The following is an 18,731-nucleotide window of genomic DNA, read 5'->3' on the forward strand; positions in this document are numbered from 1 at the left end:
TCAGAACTGCCTTAATCCTTCGTGGCATAGATTCAACAAGGTACAGAAAATATTCCCTTAGAGATTTTGGTCCTTATTGACATGAGAGCATCACACAGCTGCTGCACATCCATGATGCAAATCTCCTGTTTAACCACAACCCAAAGGTGCTCTACTGGATTGAGATCTGGTGACCGTGGAGGCAAATTGAGTACAGTGAACTCATTGTCATGCTCAAGAATCCTGAGATGAATTACGCTTTATGACTAGACGCATTGTCTTGCTGGAAGTAGCCTCCAGAAGATGGGTAAACTGTGGTCATAAAGGGATGGACATGGTCAGCAACAATACTCAGGTAGGCTGTGGTGTTGACACAATGCTCAGTTGATACTAATGGGCCCAAAGTGTGCCAAGAAAACATCTCCACACCATTACACCACCACCAGCAGCCTGAACCGTTAATGAAAGGCATGATGGATCCATGCTTTCATGTTGTTGATGCCAAATTCTGAACCTACCATCTAAATGTCGCAGCAGAAATCGAGACTCATCAGACCAGGCAACGTTATTCCAATCTTCTATTGTCCAATATTGATAAGCCTGTGGGAATTGTAGCCTCAGTTTCCTGTTCTTAGCTGACAGGAGTGGCACCCAGTGTTGTCTTTTGCTGCTGCAGCCCATCCGCCTCAGGGTTGGACATGTTGACAGAGATGCTCTTCTGCATACCTCGGTTGTATCGAGTAGTTATTTGAGTTCTATCAGCTGGAACCAGACTGCCCATTCTCCTCTATCCTCTGGCATCAACAAGGCATTTTTGCACCCACAGAACTGCCGCTCACTGGATATTTTCTCTTTTTCGGACCATTCTTTGCAAACCCTAGAGATATTTTTAGCGTAAACATCCCAGTAGATCAGCAGTTTCTGAAATACTCAGACCAGCCCAAAGTCACTTAACTCACCTTTCTTCCCCCATTCTGATGCTCGATTTGATCTGCAGCAGATCTATTTGACCATGTCTACATGCCTAAATCCATTGAGCTGCTGCCAGTTGATTGGCAGATTAGATATTTACGTTAATGAGCAGTTGTGAACCTAATAAAGTGGCCGATGAGTGTACACACACACACACACACACACACACACACACACACACACACAAACACATATATATATATATATATATATATATATATATATATATATATATATATATATATATATATATATATATATATATATATATATATATATATATATATATATATATATATATATATATATATATATATATATATATATATACGTACATACATATATATATATATATATGTATATATATATATATATAATTATTATTATTTTTATTTTTTTTTCAACACTGTTCTTTTGAACTAGCTCTACAAAGAATCATGACATACTATATTGTTTCCACAAAAACATTAAGCAGCGTGACATTTTTCCTGATATTATCGATGCCATTTTACACTGTGTGCCCGGTAACACTATGTACTGCATGAATAACTCTGATATACGTGTTACGGCTTTCTGTTTTTACCTGCTGGATCAGATTTTCCTTCCAAACTGATAATTAAATTCTAACTGAAACCAAACGGATGTTTCGTGCAAAACTCAAAACATTCAGAAGCAAAATGCACACACGCAAACATTTTAATAGTATTTCAGTATTTCAAAGGGAGCAGCTGTAGACTTACATAAACAGCTTATGGAGAGGATGCTTTCATGAATGTGTTCTTCAAAGGATTATTATATTTGTGTGTTATGTGTGTCTCTTTCTGTCCCTATGCAGCGTGCGAAAAAGCTTTAGGTGCTTATAGAGAGCATCGGCCTTAAGACCACATGTGCATTACCGAGTACTGCTGAGCCATCATCTCTCTCTACCACACACAAGCAAGTTAGTTTTGGTGGTTTATGAGGACGGCTTTTCATAGGCGTAATGTATTTTTACACCTTACCCTAACACAGTGTCCTAACTACACACGAGGCAAAGCCTTGTCACGTGATAAAAGGTATCTTTTCCATGTTAAAACTAATTTTTGTTCTAACCATCTGCAACATCGACGCACAAAATTTCTATTTTAGAAATGCTTTCTATTTCTGCAACTTTGTGTGAGAACAACAGCATATACTACTACTATGACAGATCACCTCAGGTACTGATTATGTGCTTTATTTAATGTTAAATGCTCACAATATTAATTTATATAGCCTTGTTTGATATGTATTGCCATACTGAAAGCAGCAGAAGATAGATCACTTTAGATCTTGAAAATAAAATAACTAGCAGACAGATTGAAAATGAAAGCTGAGTTTCAGTGCACTTCAACAACATCAGCCACTCAGTAGCCTATTAATAATGTTAAAGAGGTTTAATCTGTTTTGATGAGATTAAAAGCCTTTATTATTTGGTTGGGAGTGTGGTGGCTTGTATTTAAATGTTTCTGTCAAGTCACGTCGTGTTTGGTACAGACAGACCAATTGCTTGTCGCTGGAATCTTGTCATGTTGCGTGTTATTAGGACACGATGTAACCCTAACATCAAGCCTCACATGAAAAAATCTGGCAAATTTTAAACGTCAAAAGCACTTATTAAATATTATGTTTAAGCCTTTTTAATTACGAGGACACACGGCATGTCCTCATAAACCACCTCAACATTGTAATACATAGGTCATACTCATGTCATTATACAAATTTGTGTCCTCGTAATCCATTAAAACCAGCACACACACACACACTATATGTGAACCAAGCCACACTATTCTCCCTGGACAGTGAAAATCCATTAAATAATTCATCCCACACACTGTATGAGAAATAAGGAAACCCTTTCTCCTGTGAATTAATGCTCCACATCGTTTTTTTCCAATATTCACGATGGTAACATCAAAATTAAATGAGTTTATTCTAGTAAAATACGTTATATTAATTCAAGTGCAATACATCATTCAACTTTCAGCAGTGAAATTTAAACCACACTGAACTGAACTAAACTGAACTTCAACTCTGAAAACTGGACAGACAGTTTAAGGTTACTAGAACTTCTATGTTAAGCTGCTTTGATTCAATCTAGATTGTAAAAGTGCTATGGAAATAAAGATGAATCAAACTGAATTAATATTAATAAAATATTATAATAAATAGCATTATACATGATTGTATCTGATTGCGTCACATTAAACACTGGGGGTAAAATTGTAAAAGTTTATGAGTTGTTCTTCTTCCTATAATTTTTTTTATTAAATCGGCAGTAGATGGTGATGCTACTGTGTAAAGAAACACAATGCACCTGCACAAATAACATCCTGTAGTCCTGCATTGTTGTTTTGGGTTGTTATACATCAATTTTACAACATTAGGGTTTTTGTAGTTGTTGAAATCCTATTTGCAATCCTATTTGTTACTGAAATCCTATTAAAACTATTTTATAACCTGTTTTTAAATGTTTGCATTTTTCAATACCCCAAAATGCAGTTGTTAAGTAAATGCACTAGGACTGCAACTAACGATTATTTTAATAATCGATTAATCTGTTGATTATTTTTCGATTAAGCGATGAATAAATAAAGCATTCATTTCCAACCATTTATTCAAAGAAGCTCATCCCTAAGCTGTTATAATAATAATAATAATAATAATAATAATAATAATAATAAAATAAAAACTAAGTAGTTTTGTCCTGTTTTCAATCCAAATACTTAAATATTTTTAGATTAAGATACATACTACACACATGAAATAGCATAAGAAATTATGTCTTGTTTTCTAAATAAAAAACCCTCAAAATTAAGTGATTTTTGCTTAAATCAAGTTAAATTATTTGTGAATTGGGTAAGAAAAATAATCTTAATGAGATATAATCTCAAACAGCAAGTTTTACCAGTTCACATAAACGTGTAAGTGATCATGATCTATAACATGAGATGGTCGTCACCATGTTTACTTGCCGCAGGTAAAAAGCAGAACGCAGGATTCAGCACGCAAATTTACCAGTTACTCCGGAAATACACACAAGTGGCTGGTGAACTTGGAGAAGAGTAGATGCTGTAAAAAAATGCTGGGTACAACACAATTCCTCCATGCTGTCCTGACACAAATCAATTAAGATTATTTGTTTGTTTTTACAAATTTAGGCTGTACATAAAACAATTCATTGATTCAGCAATTAATTCAAAACAACAATTGATTCAGCTCATTTTAAATAAGGAGTATGAACAAGCAGCAAAAAAAAAATATATATTTTTTTAACTTGCATTTTATGTTTTGGCCAAAACATTTTAAAGTTGCGCTGCTATTTGACCAGGCGGCACGGTGGCTTAGTGGTTAGCACTGTCACCTCATGGCAAGAAGGTCGCTGGTTCGAGCCTCGGCTGGCTCAATTGGCATTTCTGTGTGGAGTTTGCATGTTCTTCCCAGGGTTCACGTCCGTTTCCTCTGGGTGCTCCGGTTTCTCCCACAGTCCAAAGACATGCGCCATAGGTGAACTGAATAAGCTAAATTGGCCGATTTAGTATGTGAATGTGAGTGTATGAGTGTTTCCCAGTGCTGGGTTGCGGCTGGAAGGGTATGCGCTGGTTAAAACATGATGTATAAGTTGGCGGTTCAATCCACCTCATCAATAAAGGAACTAAGCCGAAGATAAATGAATGAATGTTATTTTACCAGAGAATAATGTTTGTGTATTGTAAAGTCTTTTGTTCCTGCAGTGCAGTTATTTCAATCATAAGTGAGCAAGCCTCTATTCCTCTTCATTAAACAACCATCCTGAGGCATTAAAGAAAGTGACTGCAGCCTGTTACTTTTTTATTTTAAGAGATGACAGGTTTTTGGAAGGACAAGGAATGGATATGCATCCACAATTACACTGTAAAAAAAGCAGTGAGGTAGGGGGTAAAAACGATAGTTAAGAGTAGAACAGCTAGAGCAAAAAGCAGAAGTAATGCACATTCAGCTGACAACAAAACCATTGCATGTCTTTTTGTTAAGCCGTCATGTCCTGTTTTACAGCACAGTTGAGTTGACATCACCTGTCCCGTTCCAGCACGTGCCTTAGATAGACGCTTGACCTGAGACTGACAGACTCTCAAATGTGATGTTAACCAAAGGATTTATTCTGCTGAATGTTTCATCTCTATGCACAAACAGTTGAAGTCAGATTTCTGTGTTTACAGCCCCCCATTTAGTTTTCTCCCCAATTTCTGTGTAACAGACAGATTTGTTCAACACATTTCTAAACATAAAAGTTTTAATAACTAATTTCTCACTTATTTTATCTTTGCCATGATGACAGTAAATACTATTTGACTAGATATCAAGATAGTATTCAGCTTAAAGTGACATAAAAGTGACTTAAAGGCTTAACTGGGGTAATTGGGTAAGTTAGGATAATTAGGCAAGGGTTTGTATAATGATAATTTGTTCTGTAGACGGATAATAAAAATATTGCTTAGGGGGCTAATAATTTGACCTTAAAATGTTTTTTTTTAATGTAAGAACTGCTTTTAGCTGAAATAAAACAAATAAACTTTCTCCAGAAAAACAAATATTATCAAAAATTCTGTGAAAAAATCCTCGCTCTGTTAAACATCATTTGGGAAATATTGGATAAAAGGGAAAAATAAGTAACTTGAGGGGTAATCATTTTGACTTCAACTGTATATACTCAGCATAAAGGTGGATGGATTGTTCTGTCCGTTTTCGTATTTTCAGACTGAATGTTCCCTGTGAGCAAATATCACATTCATTTCTGGAATAAATGTGATATCAATGCACACCCATACCCGAATACACTCACTGACAGACCAGCGTGTCATTACTGCCATGGAGAAAATGAAAATTAACTGTCACCCACAGCCAACAAGTTCCTTACATAACAGTAAGTGGTTAAATATAAACCATACATAATTTAATGGCATAGCAATTTAAAACGTGCTGAGACTTATTTGTTTAACCACTTTTTAAAGCCAACAAAAGTTAACCAAAAAATTCTAAATATTATTTATTTTTATGCTTTAAAGAAAGCTTGACAAAAAACATTTGTGACCCCGGACCACAAAACCAGTCATAAGTGTCTTATTTATTGAGATTTAGACCACATGAAGATGAATAAAACCTTCCATTGGTTTGACTGAACTGTTATGACAGAACAATATTTGGCCGAGATACAACTATATCAAAATCTGTGATCTGAAGGATCGAAAATATCTAAATATTAAAAAAACACCTTTTAAGTTGTGTAAATCAAGTGCTTAGCAATGCACATTACAAACAAAAAAATAGTTTTTATAAATTTAAAGTCAGAAAATTATACCAATTTCTACTTCATATTCCAAAACACTAATTTTGACCTGTACAGTGAATTTTTGGCTATTGTCAAAAATATACCTGTGCAACATTATATACTGGGTCACATATACTGCACCAACAGCAGCTGCAAGAACTTAAAGGCTATCAAACATCTTTAAAAAATGAATGCAGTATCATATATATACAGTTGAAGTCAGAATTATTAGCCCCCCTAAATTATTAGCCCCCCATTGCCATGATGAAAGCACATAATATCTGATTAGATATTTTTCAAGACACTTCTACACAGGTTAGGGTAATTAGGTCAATTATTGTATAACGATGGTTTGTTTTGTAGACTATCGGTAAAAAATATAGCTTAAAGGGACTAACAATTTTGTCCTTAAAATGATGTTTAAAAATGTAAAAACTGTTTTTATTCTAGTCGAAATAAAACAAATAAGACTTTCTCCAAAACAAAAAATATTATCAGACATACTGTGAAAATTTCCTTGCTCTGTTAAACATTATATTGGAAATATTTAAAAAAAGAAAAAGAAATTCAAAGGGGGGCTAATAATTCTGCCTTCAACTTTATGTATAAAAAAGAATAACTAAGGATAGGTCATTAAATTATTAGAAAATAATGCACATCTAAAGTGATGCATTGCATCTCGGATGCACATAATTTATATATTTATTTAATTCTGGAGTTCATTTTTCCACATACTGTGCAGTTTTTATATCTCAAGGTATTATGCAGAACTGCAGATTATTATTAATAGTCATTTGCCAGGTTTTGTTTAAAAAACACTCTCGTCTGGAACAATAATTCATTCCACATCTTATCTCAAATCATTCATTCGTTCATTTTATTTTCGGCTTAGTTTCTTTATTAATCTGGGGTCGCCACAGCGGAATGAACCGCCAACTTATCCAGCAAATGTTTTACTCAGAGGATGCCCTACCAGCTGCAACCCATCACTAGAAAACACACACCCATGCGCACACATACACTACAGCCAATTTAGCTCACCCAATTCATCAATAGCGCATGTCTTTGCGGGGGAAACCAGAGCACCTGGGAGGAAACCACACACAAATGCCAACTGACCCAGCCAAGGTTTGAACCAGCGACCTTCTTGCTGTGAGGCGACAGCGCTACCCACTGCTCCCCCACGCTGCCCCCTTATCTTAAATCTTTGTTTCTAATTCCAAAATGTAATTTTAGAGCTAGTAATAGCTGCTTAAACCACTGATACAGTGTATAAAACATGTGGCGGCACAGTGGGTAGCACTGTCGCCTCACAGCAAGAAGGTTGCTGGTTCGAGTTGACATTTCTTTGTGGAGTTTGCGTGTTCTCCCCGTGTTGGCCTGGGTTTCTTCTGGGTGCTCCGGATTCCCCTACAGTCCAAAGACATGTGCTATAGGTGAATTAGGTAAGCTAAAATGTCCATAGTGTATGTCCTGGTCCTCCAGGTTAGGGGTTGAGCGTTGGGCTAACAACACACCTTGTAAAAGTTAGATGTTGAATAAGCTAAATCGGCCGCAGTGTATGTGTGTGAATGCAAGAGTGTATGGATGTTTCCCAGTGTTGGGTTGTGGCTGGAAGGGCATCCGCTCCGTAAAACATATGCTAAATAAGTCGCCACTGGCTTGCATGATTCGGGATTTGTAGAGGTGCGCATTGATGGATTTGCTCTTCAGTGTTTGGACTCTCAGCAGTGAATATTAAACCACACTGAACTGAACTAAACTGAACTGAACTTAAACTCTGAAAACTGAACTGACACGGTTTCAATTCACTATAATCTTCTATGTGAAGCTGCTTTGACACAATCTACATTGTAAAAGCGCTATACAAATAAAGATAAATTAAATTGAATAAGTTGGCGGTTCATTCTGCGGTGGCAACCCTTGATTAATATATGAAGTAAGCCGAAAAGAAAATTAATAAATGAATGAAACAACATGATACAGCTAGATATCAACTTCGATATAAACGGCCCTGTGAGTAAAACAGTCCAAAACAGCATTTGCTTCGAGAAGAGCTTATTACCTCACTATTGAGGAATGTCATGAGACTATCCATAATATAGTCTTGCCACTGAAAAGCCACAAGGCAGCACTGACAAGTTTATAGGTGCATATACATTTATGTATTTTATATAAGAAATACAATCAGGTGCCAAGAAATACCCACCATGCACTCTATGCAATCAAAAATACATTTAGGAATATTAATATTAGGCCACGCAGTGGTGCAGTAGGTAGTGATGTTGTCTCACAGCAAGAAGGTTGCTGGTTCGAGCATCAGCTGAGTCAGTTGGCATTTCTATGTGGAGTTTGCATGTTCTCCCTGCATTTGCGTGGGTTTCCTCCGGGTGCTCCGGTTTCCCTCACAGTCCAAAGACATGCGGTACAGGCGAAGTGGGTAGGCTAAATTGTCTGTAGTGTATCAGTGTAAATTAGAGTGTATGAATGTTTCCCAGAGATGGGTTGCGGCTGGAAGGGCCTCCGCAGCGTAAAAACGTGCTGGATAAGTTGGCGGTTCATTCCGCTGTGGCGACCCCGGATTAATAAAGGAACTATATTAATGAATAGTTGAATATTATTATTTGCATGTGTTTTCCAATATTTTGAATTATGCATTGTGCTTTAAAGTTGGAAAACTTCTGTAATTTTAATTAAACATTCGTTCATTTTCCTTCGCTTTGATTTATCAGGAAATAACACCGCGGAATGAACCGCCAACTACTCTGGCATATGTTGTATACATGTTGTATACAGCAAATCCACAAACCAGCTTGATTTAACAAGATCCAGTCGTAGGACATTATACATGTTATGCTTCTTTTTTTTGACAACGTAGTCAAGTTACACATGTATTTTACCCTATTAGCAGATTAAAAGTGCTACAAAACATCCCATTAAACTTTTTTGTAGATGGAAGTAAATTATGATACAAAACATGATCACAACTAACATGTAAATAAATACCCTTTTCCCCAGCACAATTATTACAGTTATACCGATAACAATGTGCAATTACAAGCAGCTCCGCATCACAATTTGAGGACTGTTCAATAGTGTTACTCAGCCCTGTATAATTACATAATTATAAGAACATTAAAATATGTGATCACGGATTAAAATGCAGTTATGAGCATCACAACAGGGCGTGGGTCTTTCCAGTATATGCCAACTATCTCAGAGAGAGGATGCGTCAGGCAATGACATGCCAGGCAGAAAAAAAAAGGAACAAAAATCAATCGCTTGTCCTTCGCTTAGTTTCATGTCACAAGCGCGTCATTTACACATATACACAACGCATCCGTGCCACAAACGACAACTATAATAATGATGATTAAAAAAACAACAACAAGGGCGTTATTGTTTATGCACATCAACAAACAGAGGATGCTAAGGATCACTGCTTGCGGATGCTGATGATGCTGATGCTAATTTCTGAATGTGCTTGAGGACATTAGCGCTACGTTAACGATCACATAAGAGCCGATTATATGAATAAATATACGGCAGAAGCAGCGGAAACCCCGCGCGCGCCCCAGAGAAGCATTTGCGCGTCTTACCTGCATCCCGGAGGAGAGAGGGAGTGGAAGGTGGAGAGAGAAAACATCTCTGCCCTGTCCGCCATCTTCTTAGTGACTCAAAAACAGAGACTGCAGATGCAGATGTCCGCAGCCCATCCACAGACGCTGGAGAGGCGGATATTAAATATGATCTCGCTTGATTCCGTCTTCTTTTCGCGGCCACGCTGACTGATAACGCCCGCTGGGAATCAAACCATCAAAACGGTCCAATCGCTGATCCGAAGAAATGCGAGTCAGATATCAAGAACACACATAGGTGGCGATGTATAGATATCGATTATCTTGTGTTTCGCTCACACACACCTGCTGGTAAACCAGTGCGCTGTTTGGCGTGATCTGCGCGCATCTGATGATGCTGATGCTGAGGAGGCAGAGGCGCGTGCATGAGGCACAGAAACAGAACGAGCGAGTAGAATGACGGCGAACATGAAACTGATGGAATAAATGGGAGTGGCTTAGATATCAGAAGCTGTCACTGATTGGTCAGTTTGATTAGTTATTAGTTTTAGTTCGAATTCATACACCATAAAATTCTTGACAGCTCCTGTTCTATCTGCAAACAAGCAGAGGAGACATTAGCATATAGGTTATTTTTTTTGATTGTCCAATTTACAAGCAGTTTTGGTCACTCCTAATTTCTCATATTTGCCAATGCTGTGAAATGCTTTAGTCCAAAATACATAATTTTTTTATTATAATAACCCAAAACATTTTTAAAAGAAAAATTTGCAAATAATTACCTATCCTTTGCTCATTTTTATAATAGAATTTAACTCCCTCCTAAAATCACTTCATCTTATTAAGAATAAAAAATAATAAAAAAACTAAGATTCCTGAAATATTATACAGATTTATTTAAAGAAGATCCTTGATTTTAGCTGCTTTCCTTATGGTTATTTTTTTAAGTGTCATTGTAATTTCATTCATTTGTTTATTTTTGTTTGATTTACTATTTTGTGTATGTTTTTTTATTATTATTATTATTATTATTATTATTATTATTATTATTATTATTATTATTATTAATTTTATTATTATTATTAGTAGTAGTAGTAGTAGTAGTAGTAGTAGTAGTATTGCTGTAATTATTATATTTAATTTTTTCCCTTTCTGTCTAATGTTATTTGTGATTATATATATTTTTCTCTTATGGCTGTATATTATTGACCTTTTCTAAGATCTATAATCCCTTGGACTTTTTTCTGATGTTCTGTTATAGTCAGTTCAAGCAATTAAAAAAAAAACATACAGCATAAAATAAATGTTGGGTTCTTGTACAACCGTTGAGTTAAACAAATTGTTCGATTTGACCATATTTGACCCAACATTGGATTACAATTGGGGACGCTTTCTCCTTTACAAAAATTAAATTAAATTCTTTTACTAAATTAATAATCTCTCATTATAATAACTATATATGCTGCAAAGTTATAGCATAAATATAATAAAAGCAGGTAAATTCTAGTTTTTTTCTCTTTTTTACCCAGCTAGCCTTATCAAAGCATAAAAAGCATAAAAATAAAAACCTTTTCCTTTATGAAAACCATTTATTGATCAAAGTATTAAACACAAACTAGGGCTCAACAATATGGCAAAAATGCAGTTTTGATTATTATACTCCATACTAAACAATAACGATATACAGTTGAAGTCAGAATTATTATCCCCCCTGAATTATCAGCCCCCCTGTTTATTTTTTCTCCCAATTTCTGTTTAACAGAGAGAAGAGTTTATCAGCACATATCTAAACATAATAGTTTTAATAACTCATTTCTAGTAACTGATTTATTTTATCTTTGCCATGAAAGCAGTAAATAATATTTGAGAAGATATTTTTCAGGACACTTCTATACAGCTTAAAGTGACATTTAAAGGCTTAATTAGGTTAATTAGGTCAACTAGGCAGGTTATGGTAATTAGGTGAATTATTGTATAGTGATGGTTTGTTCTAGAGACTATAGAAAACAAAAATAGCTTGAAGGGGCTAATAATTTTGGCCTTTAAATGGGGTTAAAAATATTAAAAACTGCTTTTATTCTAGCCGAAACAAAACAAATAAGACTTTCTCCAGAAAAAAAAAATATTATCAGACATACTGTGAAAATTTCCTTGCTATTTTAAACATCATTTGGGAAATATTTAAAAAAGATAAAAAAATAATTCAAAGGCGGCTAATAATTGTGATTTAATTTATATTTTTTTATTTAAATTGTTAATGCATACAGATTTGAAAGAAAAAACTCAACAAGGACTAAAGCCAAAAAAAAAAAAAAATAGAGAGTCCATTAAATGGCATCACATATTTTCATCTGATACACTTTTGTTGACTGAAAGTTTGGTGTAACTCACTTTTAGATTCCTATTGTACACTGTAAAAAATTTCCCTGTAAAAAAACGGTAATCTACTGGCAGCTGTGGTTGCCATTATCATACTGTAAAAATATGGTGCCCTACCGTTTTTTAAATTACCAGCATGATACTGTTTTTGTTAGCAACAGTATTCTACTGTTGTGGAACTGTAAAAATACAGTGCCCTACCGTTTTAAATTAACAGCATGATACTGTTTTTTTAGCCACAGTAATCTACTGTTATGGAACTGTAAAAATACAGTGCCCTACCATTTTAAATTAACAGCATGATACTGTTTTGTAAGATACAGCATACCACTGTTATTCTAATGTAAAAATACAGTGCCCTACCTTTTTTACATTTTATCTACAGCATGCATCTGTTATTTAGAAGCATAAAGCTGTTAAATTACAATCCATATTTAACCATATTATTTCAGATTAAAATGATTCAAAAAGAGAAATAAATCCAAGTTATATTTCACATTTTTTATTTTCAAACAACACAAAATAAAATCTGCATTGTGTTTGTGAAAATATTAAGCCAAAGAACAGGCAAAAATTGTAAGTTCTCCAGAAATGTTAAGATCGTATTCAGCATTGTACAACAAGAAGCAACTTACCGAATGTCATAGAAAAAATTAATAAATAGCCACTTTACAATTTAGTCTTGGATATAAAATATAAAAATATATAGCCCCAAAATGAGCTTCAGCAAATAAAGAAAAAAAGGCCTCTGTGTTGCAAAAGTAGGGGGTTCAAGCTAGCTGCATTTTAAATAAAGTCCCATTCAAAGTCCATTAGTTTCTTTAAAAGGTTTGAAACCTTGGGGTTTACAGTCATGGTCTTCTTCTGAACTGTCTTGCCAGTTTTTTTTGACGTCACATTTCCTCTCACAGCCTTGGTTCCCCTCTCTGGATTTATGCCAGCAAAGCATCTGAATAATAAGAATAAAAGATTTTCTGTGAACAAGGTATTTAAAACTGTATGACTTACAAAAATAAATAAACTATCTGCAAAAGTGATTTTCTGTTCTGAAAGAGAATTTTAGTGAAAAAGCACATGCATTTTTGCAGCACTAAAATGGTTTTCCCTGAAAAAAGGTTATTATTATATGATGAAGATTAAAGACATGAAAAGGGCATTCAAATGTTAAAATGTTTGATTTTTGAACAACACCAGTGAAGTGTGTGTACATAGTTAAAGTCCCTATTTGCTATATGTACAGTTGAAGTCAGAATTATCAGCCCTTTTTTTATTATTTATTTTCATTATTTTCCTAATGATGTTTAACAGAGCAAGGAAATGCTCACAGTATCTGATAATTTTTTTTTTTTCAGGAAAAAAGTCTTGTTTTATTTTGACTAGAATAAAAATAGTTTTAATTGTTTTAAATATTGATTTTAAGGTTAAAATTACTAGCCCCTTTAAGCTATATAATGTTTAGATAGTCTACAGAACAAACCATTGCTATATAATGACTTGCCTGATTACCCTAATCAGCCTAGTTAACCTAATTAACCTAGTTAAGCCTTTAAATGTCACTTTAAGCTGTATAGAAGTGTCTTGAAGTATATCTCGTCAAATATCATTTACTGTCATTATGACAAAGAGAAAATAAATCAGTTATTAGAGATGAGTTATTAAAACTATTATGTTTAGAAATTTGTAGAAGAAATTCTCTCCGTTAAACAGAAATTGGGGAAAAAAATAAACAGGGGGCAAATAATTCAGACTTCAACTGTATATAATATAATATATATATTTTTTTCCCCCAATTTCTGTTTAACAAAGAGAAGATTTGTTCAACATTTCTGAACATACTAGTTTTAATAACTAATTTGTAAAAACTAATAACTGATTTCTTTTATCTTTTCCATGATGACAGTAGATAATAATTGCCTATATTTTCTTAAAATACTAGTGTTTAGCTTAAGGTGACATATAAACGCCTAACTAGGTTAATTAGGTTAATTAAAGTCATTGTATAACGATGGTTTGTTCTGTAAACAATCAAAAATATGTATTGCTTTAGGGGACTAATAATATTGACCTTAATATGTTTTTAAAAAAAATAAAAACTACTTTTATTCTAGCTAAAAATCTGAAAAAAATTCTCCAGAAGAAATAATATTATCAGAAATTATGTGAACTATTCTTTGCTCTGTTAAACATAAATATGTAAATATTGAAAAAAGAAAAAAAAAATCAAGGAGGCTAATAATTTTGACCACGCACGCACGCACGCACACACACACACACACACACACACACCACATATAGTGTTCAGCATAAATGAACAGCCCCTTTAAAAAATTTATATTCCTATAAATTCCTCAGTGAATATAGACAAATATATATTGGTGCATTTAAACAAAACAGTTTTATTAAACAGAGTAATATTTTTTTCCTGTTTATTATTAAAGTTGTATTTATTTTTTTTCATCAAAATATTCAAAATATTCACTGCCGTGTACTAAGTTTATTAGCTCCAATTTTGGCTTTGACTAATCTAATGTTTATGCACAAACATATAATTGTAAAGCATTCTATTCAAAATATTAATCTGAAGGACAGATTTTTTAGAGGTCATGTTTAAAAAGGCTATTCTGCTCACAAAGGCTGCATTTATTTGATCAAAAATAAAGTAAAAATGCTGAATTTTAAAGTGTTACTACTAGGGATGTAACAGTATCAGAATTTCACTGTACGATAATACCTCGGTATGAATGGCATACTTATTGAATAATTTACAAGAAAAATAAAACTAATGAAAAGACTCGAAAAAAGTGCCAAAAGTGTTTATTTACCTTAGCACTGAACATATCAATGACATACAAATTAGCCATCTATCTGTAAGTTTTGAAACAGGAAATTCAATTTTTAAATTTTAATAACAAACAACTATTAAACTATATATATATATATATATATATATATATATATATATATATATATATATATATATATATAAAGTTTCAATTTAGTATTGTTGAAAACTCATCACATTAAACATTTAATCACTCACTCACTTAGATAGAGATGGGTTTTTTAAAGAAATGATCATATAACTATAATCTGGTAAAAGCTGGGATCTCTGGGCATGTCCCCTGCAACAGAAAAAAAACCCTCTCATTTGGGACTGAGGTTTCTGGGACAGAGAAATATGATTTAGCCAAGGTTGACAGCAGTAGGTAACGCTGTGCATTGTCTTTCCACCACTTGAGAGGACAAGCCATGAGTGAGATAGAGGTCTCTTTGCGGTACAAGTCAATGTCTGCATCAATCTAACAAGTGTGCTGTGTTCTGCAGTCCCCATGACTGTTGTTAGTCGTATTCCCCGACTTATATTTCACAACAGTCTGGCAGTGCCTGCATACTGTTTTTTTCTTTGTCTGTCACCTTTTCTCCTTTCTTGTATCTTTTTAGAGAGAAACCGAAATGCTTTCACACATCCAATTTGAAACCCACTTTAGGTTCGATCATTTCCAGCTCTTTTTCTTCCCCGCTACTAGCACCACACTCCATTTCTGCATTACTGGATCTGTAGCGACAACAGACTGCAAAGGATGATGGCCACGCCTGGGCTGATGGGAATTGTAGTTCCCGCTACCTCCCGTTCACTTCATTCGCCTAAGCAAACTTTTCTCAGAAAAATAGTTTTATTGAGTCATGCGCCTACGGTAATATTGAAAAAAATTACTATTGCGGTATGACGGTATTTACAATATTGTTACATCCCTAGTTACTACACAATTTAAATAATTCAAATTTTTCAATTTTTATTTTTTTTCTTATTGAACGTAGTTTCACATTTAATTTAGTGTCTCATGATCCTTAAAAAATCATTATATTATTGGTACAAAACCACTAATATTGATTCTTATAATGATCAGTGCTAAAAAAAAAAGCTTCAAAGTATTTTGGAAACTGATACATTTTTTTACGATTGTTTGATAAAAAAAAATAAGTAAATTTTTTTAAAATCTTTTTTGCATTATAAAAAATTTATTTACTTTTATTCATTCCTTCATTCATTTTATTTTTGGCTTTTTCCCTTTATTAATCTGGGGTCGCCACAGCGGAATGAACCGCCAACTTATCCATCATATGTCTTACGCAGCGGATGCCCTTCCAGCTGCAACCCATCACTGGGAAACACCCATACACTCTCATTCACACTCATACACTACAGACAATTTTAGCTTACCCAATCACCTGTATCGCATGTCTTTGGACTGTGGGACAGCTGGAAGGGCATCCACTGCATAAAACATGTGCTGGATAAGTTGGCGGTTCATTAAGCTGTGGCAACCCTGGAATAATAAAGGGACTAAGCCGAAAAGAAAATGAATGAATAATGTGTATTGTATTGTTTCACAAAGTTATGACAACAACAATAAATGTTTATTCTTAGCAGATGGTTATATTAAGCACCATGAGAATTATGTGACACTGAGGACTAGTATTTTTAATGATGATCAAAATTTAACTTTAAAATACAAGAATCACATTAAACTAAATACAATAAAATACCAGTACATGATTTAATTAGTTTATGATAAATATATACTATTTAACTGATATTTCCCTATATCACAGTTTTTGCTGTATTTGTCCTTGTTTCTATTACAGTATTGTTTAGCCTTTGTGAGCACAAGAAGCTTATTATACGACATATATATATATATATATATATATATATATATATATATATATATATATATATATATATATATATATATATATATATATAAAACGTGTGTGTGTATATATATATATATATATATATATATATATATATATATATATATATATATATATATATATATATATATATTTCTGATTTCAAACTTTTCACTTGTAGTGTATACACACAAACACACATGTGACAAGTTGGACATAACAATATTCTATTCCATGAAGTCCTCAAGCTAAATTAAACAAAAAATATGTAAGTGCAAACATATTACCTTTGAAGGAATTCCAGTGTGCATGCTCACCCTCACAGATTACTCTGCCTTCCATGCTGATCACCCATTGTTTTATCCACTGGCCCAAAGTATCATCTGAACCTTTAATAAATTGGTTGATTAAAGTATTATTCTGGAGATTAATTCTGTGATTTATCATTTGTTTTGAAAGGCTTGGTGTAGAAAGGGCCATGATAAAATTATGCAAGACGTGATAAAGCCATACAATATAATTTTTCAAAGTTAAAATAAATATTTAAATAATTATAATAAGCAACTACATGAAATCAAACCAGGTAATCTGAGATTCAAAGATAATGAAAAGTGACAGAATGTCTTAAGCATGTGTTAAAACATTGACAATAGTATGTCAATAGTAATACTAAAGGATAACTAGGCTTCTAAAAGGCAAGTTTATTTCTTTGGGTATTAGATCAAAACAAATACATACATTTCTAACTAAATGAGACTTTGCTTTAATGAATTAAAAATTAATGAATCTATTTCGTCAAATACAAACCAGCAAAGTCTATAGTGGGACACAAATTAGATTTTTTCCCTATCTTAATCACAAAATACTTACCAGGCAGAATCAAATGAGGAGTCACAGGCAGGTTACCCATCTTTTCAAGATTAGCAGTGGTGGCAGACATCTATTGGTCAAAAATGAATTGTAAAGAATTTTCATTATAATAGCAGTTACTCCTTACTCACATCATCAAAAAGATTAAAAGCTCTGCCACTTTAGGTAACATTACCAAGCATAAAATCTGATCGTAACTCTAGTCAATTTCTATATAAACCAACTGCAATAACGTAAAAATAACAAAGGTCTCACTCGATCTTAAAATGTTATTTTTAGAAGCACCGGAGTTGCAAATGAAAAGGTGTATCTGTAATAAAATGGACCAAATATGCAAGTTACACATGTAACCACATGAAAAAAAAAAAAGATTCTGTACAATCTTCACTCAAAGTTCATGTAAAATCTAGGTTTAATATTCTTACCTGTGTATGATGTGAAAATGAGTCCTCCAGCTATCGTTAGCTTGCTAAATTAGGCTAAAGTTACCCCCTTTCTCTTCTCAAGACATTCACACGGTCGGATCCTGCAATTAAATAAACAGGTGCTTTGGTTATGTGTTGATTGGATGTTTATGGCATGATATTTAAATTTAATAAGTAATTTAAAGATAGTACGTTTACAGATATAGCTTCTTACCTCGTCGAAAATATCCAAATTATCCAATTATCCTTTCTTGTAAGTACCTTGGAGTTTCAAACAGAGGCACGCAGTTCAAATCTGTCATAAAATGCAGGGCAATGTTCCAGTTAATGTAACCACAAATTATAACGTTCAACATTTGCACTGTTCCTAAAAATTCAGGTAAAATATCCATCCAGGCTCCAGGAGATGTGAGGACTAACGTTACCGAGTCCTTATGCTAATCTTGCTTTTCAAATTCACACAGTCAAATCATTGTTGCAGTTGTGTGTTTATTGGATGTTTAC

The 18,731-nt window shown here is 33.7% G+C and overlaps 1 protein-coding gene and 1 long non-coding RNA gene across 2 annotated transcripts in view; both read right to left on the reverse strand.

Moving 5' to 3' along the window:
- Window positions 1-10,282, reverse strand: part of mapk8ip2 (mitogen-activated protein kinase 8 interacting protein 2) — a 60,746-nt gene extending 50,464 nt beyond the window's left edge. The window contains exon 1 of the mRNA XM_087292966.1: window positions 9,877-10,282. Coding sequence (XP_087149092.1) covers window positions 9,877-9,941 — 65 coding nt within the window. The 5' untranslated portion in view covers window positions 9,942-10,282. The remainder of the gene's footprint in view (window positions 1-9,876) is intronic.
- Window positions 10,283-12,261: 1,979 nt separating this feature from the next.
- On the reverse strand, window positions 12,262-18,110 carry LOC101882981 (uncharacterized). The gene is made up of 4 exons (XR_015514714.1): window positions 17,803-18,110; window positions 17,220-17,321; window positions 12,541-13,183; window positions 12,262-12,458 (listed from the first exon to the last, which is right to left on the reverse strand). It is a non-coding gene; the product is annotated as an uncharacterized LOC101882981 (long non-coding RNA).
- Between the last annotated feature and the right edge of the window lie 621 nt (window positions 18,111-18,731).

The sequence above is a fragment of the Danio rerio genome, chromosome 18, assembly GCF_052040795.2.
Source record: "Danio rerio strain M-AB ecotype USA chromosome 18, GRCz13ab, whole genome shotgun sequence".
Classification (NCBI taxonomy): Eukaryota; Metazoa; Chordata; class Actinopteri; order Cypriniformes; family Danionidae; genus Danio; species Danio rerio.